At 36.5% G+C, this 4,956-nt stretch overlaps 1 protein-coding gene across 4 annotated transcripts; it reads right to left on the bottom strand.

The window, feature by feature from the left end:
- LOC122252784 (uncharacterized) lies at positions 1-4,593 on the bottom strand. Of its 4 annotated transcripts, none has more exons than XM_043015451.2 (6): positions 4,428-4,593; positions 2,591-2,740; positions 2,367-2,431; positions 1,004-1,723; positions 670-753; positions 1-464 (listed from the first exon to the last, which is right to left on the bottom strand). In XM_043015451.2, the coding sequence occupies exons 1-6, from the start codon at positions 4,495-4,497 to the stop codon at positions 333-335; spliced, it is 1,221 nt and encodes a 406-aa protein (XP_042871385.2). In that variant the 5' UTR covers positions 4,498-4,593; the 3' UTR covers positions 1-332. The 4 variants fall into 4 exon arrangements, with proteins under 4 accessions (XP_042871385.2, XP_042871376.2, XP_042871393.2 ...); XM_043015442.2 differs by having other exon boundaries at positions 2,358-2,431; positions 4,428-4,592; XM_043015459.2 differs by lacking the exon at positions 4,428-4,593 and adding an exon at positions 3,630-3,759 and having other exon boundaries at positions 2,358-2,431.
- Positions 4,594-4,956: the final 363 nt, after the last annotated feature.

Genomic DNA, 4,956 nt, shown 5'->3' with positions numbered 1-4,956 from the left:
CTTTTTCATATCAAACTAAATTTAAGTACAGTGACTACATATAATATCACAGCATACAGACTCTATTTCTAATAAATTAGGACAATTCAGATAATCAAGATGTTTAACAGCATTCCTATATCATTTATAAAAACAATTCTATAATACTAAACTACTGTTTGACAATCTTCATGATTCCTGGTAAAACAGTAATAGTAAACTCTGTATAAAATATAAGTCATCATGCCATTATAAATGCAAATGTCCTTTGCTTTCAAATGCATTCCTGCAGAAGTTGTTCCCACATTATCACAGTCTTAGTCATCTATGAAAGACGCACAAGATTCGCTTGACTACTGCTTGGAGATCTGCTTCGTGACTGCTGTAATTTCCTTTTCAATATTTTGCATCGCCAGTTTAACAGCCTCCTCTGTCACTCTGGAAGTACTACCTTTGTTACCATGTTTGGCTTGGTGAGCAGTCATCTAAAAGGATAGGAATCGTTAAGTAAATAAAAACATTTAATGATTCATCAACACACGCAAAGACTTTTTCCTTTTTACTGTGCATTGATATAAATCAATCATAAACTTGGTGCAAAAGTGAGAGCATATAAGGCAAATATTCTACTTGTTATAATAAAAAATATATAATTAATTTGAATAATATCTGATGTATTGATTTACTTACAGCATTTTCTAATTCCTTTGGCGGAATGTTCTTTAGTCGTCCCAACTCCTTCTGGATTATCACACCAAGGTGGAAACTCTTGTTCTGGGAATTATTAAAAGACAATATATACATGTGTAAAAATCAGCTAAAGCTGTACCAATTACACCATACATCCAAAGGAATTTACATTTTCAACATTCAATCTTATTCTTAAAGTAAACCCCAACATCAAACATGAAACTAAACATACAATCATATTTTGTTGAATTAGGGATACTGATTTCAATAACTATCAACTCGAGGTGTGTGAAATCATCGCAAAATAATTCAATCATTGATTCTGCATATTTACCTTTGATCCAGAGGGAATGAAAGGTATCAAGTTCTCCTTTTCTTCAGCTTCTCTGCGCTCCAGCAATTCTGTCCTCAGTCTTGATGTAAGAGTTGGCTGAGCATAGCGATGACTTGGTTTATTCACTGCTGTACCAGCTGGTGCTGATCTGGCTGTTAGATTCTTTGTCTTGGTGCTTTGTAGAGTCGAATTTCCCCGAGAGCTTAACGTAATGATCTCTCGGGGGTTTGTCCTCCTCGGCTCTCTGTGCGAGGTTACTGAATCGCTTTCTTCTTCCTCTTCAAACGAACCTCTTTCTCTCAAGTGGTGCTTGCTGTGAGACCCCCTTGAGTTGGACCTCCTGGTGGACTTGTACCTTCTGCCTGGCAAAACCTCATCCTCGGAGGTCTCTACTGCCATGCGACTGCTTCCTCTGTTGACTTGTCTCTTTGAGAACCTGTGCGAAGGCCCATGGTCATGACTTGGACTGTCTATGATGCTGCGATGAGTGGAATCACATGGCAGTCTCTGGGCATCGCTTTCATTACCTCTTTTACTCCTTGGTCTAAAAGGCTCTTGAGTAGAACGTGGCCGTTGTGATCTTAACCTCCTTGGGGTATCGTCGCTACTACTTGACAGATTCTCATTTGGATTATTTGCCCTAAGAACAGATGTGTCTTGCTTTTTCTTTGCTTTAACCCTTCTCTTACTGCCAGGATGAATGCTCCCACTTTTCAAGTTCTAAAGGATGAGAAAAGAAAATGGTACAGAAGGGGGATATAAAACCTTTTTCTTGTGACACTTAACAGCGATCCGTTAAGCATGACAAGGATCTTGGTGAAATTATGTTTCCTTCTGCTTGAATAATCCTTATGTGTTCCTATCTAAATGCCTATTGAATGTGCTGAATTTTCCCAATGACTAATGGAAAAACTCAACACTGCATTGGTTTTAGTAACCTTGTAACATCTAGAATATAAGCTAAGTTACAGCTACTTAAGATTCATGTTGTTTTTAACACACTTCATGCTCAAGAGGATACAAGTAGAAATTTACATTTCAAAATAAGAAGGTGCTTTGATACTGAATGAGTTAACAAATGTGAAAGTTAAGACACCTTGTCTTAACTTGCAGTTTCTGATCTGGTCGGATTAAAAATTTCACTCTTCCAACACAGGCTACAATATTTAAGACTTTAAGAAGGGGTATCAGCATTAACCTGGAGATTTAAGAAGAAATATAATCAAAATATATCATATTCTGAAAGTATTACAAGTGGATGAAAATTTGAATGAAAGTAGATGAACAAGTCCTTAAGTCTTCTATTAGTGTAACACAAATAGAAGACCCTCTTACAATACAGTTATGCTATTACCTTACCCACCCTTGACCTGCTTCGCGGCTGCCGTTTAATCAGCACGCCTGTTGTTTTAACTTTCTTGGAAGTTTCTGTAAAATGAAAAAAGAAATTATATTTCTAAAAATCAAATGAAAAAAGAAATCATATTTCTAAAAATCCACTAACTGAACACAAATAATACACAATCACCTTTGTTTACTCTGATTACTTTACAAATGTAATAAAATAATTAAATCATTATGATTAACCTTGGTGTGCATCTGATGTCGACGGCTGGGGACTGTCTCTGATGCAATGAGATTCTGTGTCTGATCTTGCTGGAAGAGGCTGTTGCTTTGCTTTCTCTTGCAAAGAAATCAGGGCTTCTTCTACTAAGTCTAAAGCGGTATTAATACCTTCTGGAAATGTGAAACAGGCTTATTACATGAGGTTCTAAGATATGCAAGCAAGATCTTGTATCCATCATATATCCAAACCACTAACAATGTACAAATGATTTCAACATAGCAAATTAATAATAATATATGTATGTCTGTACAGAAAATTCATCTTAGAATAAAGGTCATTGCATGTGAAATTACAAGACCAAATACAATGACCTAAGCCTGTTCTGTATTAGTCATGGGTTATTCAACTATGCTGACTTGACTTTGGCCAATGGTTCTAAGCAAACATTCCCCATGAATTTAAAACCAATACTAGGAAAAAAAGGTGGGAGAGAAAGAGTAAAGGAATGGTAATTGAAGCAAAGGAAAATGACAGAGAAAAAAGGTATTGTAAAACGGCCATTGGGACCATATAAATCTATAATCAAAATATGGAATGTAAGACAAATCTATTCATTTATGTATCATGTATAGGGAGTATCTCATAAACAACAGATTTGTGCAGATGAGTAAAATTTCTCAAAGGGAGATATTTCACAATCTTAATTCTACAATTTCTATAACAAACAGAAATCAAATGCACAATAAACAATGACAGAAATGAACACCAGACTCCTTCCTATCACATTAAAGAACAAATGAACACATAATTTATTAAGAATAATGCCTGTTTGTAAAATGAGTGCCATAAAAATACACCCTACTATTCTTTACTCATTTCAAAGAATTGTTACCAAGAATAGGAACAAAATCTACTTAGATATCAAAAGGCAAGTCATTCGGATATATATTAAAAGTCTTATCGAAAAAAAACAAAAATCTCCCGAGATTAAAAATTAAATATTTTCCCAAGGAATTTCTCGTATTAATAGACAATAACAAGCCATCCTATCAAACTTACTTGCTCTACTTAAGTATTTCGCCATAATGAATCAATCTTGGACTCCTCCTAGACAACAAGAAGAGAATAATTGAAGTGGAAGGAGAGACTCTGACGGAAAGTTGAATATTTACATTTGAAAACAATAACACGACAGATGTTCGAAAATTACCGAGTTGTTACCGCATTCAAATTGGATTTCTTATTTTGCGCGTTTTTCTTTGATTATCTTGAAGAGGGAGGGTATTCAGTGATGAAAACGATGATATGTATGTATCTTTATGTCTATTCTTTGATATTGGTATAAATTTGTGGTGGTAAAATGACAGGAATTGGATATAACTTTGTGTACAAGACAAAAGCATATTTCCTTTACGAAAATCTCCGATTCTTTGTCGCTTTAAGAAGGAATATTACTGTATTCATACTTGTTTTGCTGAGTTTTTTTTTCGTGTATTATGTGATAAAGGAAATCAAGGAAATAATATATTACAGATGTGAAATTTGAACACATACACACGCACACACACACACACACCCGTTTACCTACACACATACACATGCACATACACACACATTCACGTGCGCGCACGCACACACACACACACACACACACACACACACACACACACACACACACACACACACACACACACACACACACACACACACACACACACACACACACACACACACACACACACACACACACACACACACACACACACACACACTCAAAAAACACCAATACAATCTATACAAGACCTACACCATCAAAACAACCAAGAGGCGAGGACTGTGTCGGCACAAGAAAATTACCAAAAGATCCATCTGAGAATATCCGGTGATCATCTTTGCGGAGAGCGATGCCTCTGCAAACTCTATTCATTCGTCCATTCGTCACTCTAACCACCGAGGAAGTCTTTGAGGGAAGGCAAAGACTCGGTCGAGGACGAGAGAAGCTACTTCGTCGAGTTGAAGAGCTGGGAGGAATAGTAGTGAGAGGACACGCCTGTCGCCATGGCTCTGGTGACGAATGGTCTTGTCAGCTTGCTAACTCGGTCCGCTTGCTTCAGTGTGTGTGTGCGCATGTGTGTGTGTGTGTGTGTACACATACACACACACACACTATATGCAAATACAATTGAGTTATGATATAAACAATGGATAAACATACGATCTACAGGCAATACTAATGATTACACACACACACACACATACACACACACACACACACACACACACACACACACACACATACACACACAGACACACACACACACACACACACACACACACACACACACACACATATATATATATATATATATATATATATATATATATA

Source organism: Penaeus japonicus, unplaced genomic scaffold, assembly GCF_977035675.1.
Source record: "Penaeus japonicus unplaced genomic scaffold, GWHDUDI00000001_assembly GWHDUDI00000004, whole genome shotgun sequence".
NCBI lineage: Eukaryota > Metazoa > Arthropoda > Malacostraca > Decapoda > Penaeidae > Penaeus > Penaeus japonicus.
Note: the sequence above shows the minus strand (reverse complement) of the source record. Positions and strands in the feature narration are given on the sequence as shown.

What these genes read in the sequence shown, in the direction of transcription:
- LOC122252784 (XM_043015442.2), bottom strand. Translation starts at nt 4,497, where the DNA reads ATGAATAGAGTTTGCAGAGGCATCGCTCTCCGCAAAGATGATCACCGG. An exon ending in GCAGGTCAAGGGTGGGTAAG is followed by an intron (nt 1,724 to 2,357) that starts GTAATAGCATAA and finishes CTCATCCTTTAG; the next exon opens with AACTTGAAAAGTGGGAGCAT. An exon ending in TCATTCCCTCTGGATCAAAG is followed by an intron (nt 754 to 1,003) that starts GTAAATATGCAG and finishes AATAATTCCCAG; the next exon opens with AACAAGAGTTTCCACCTTGG.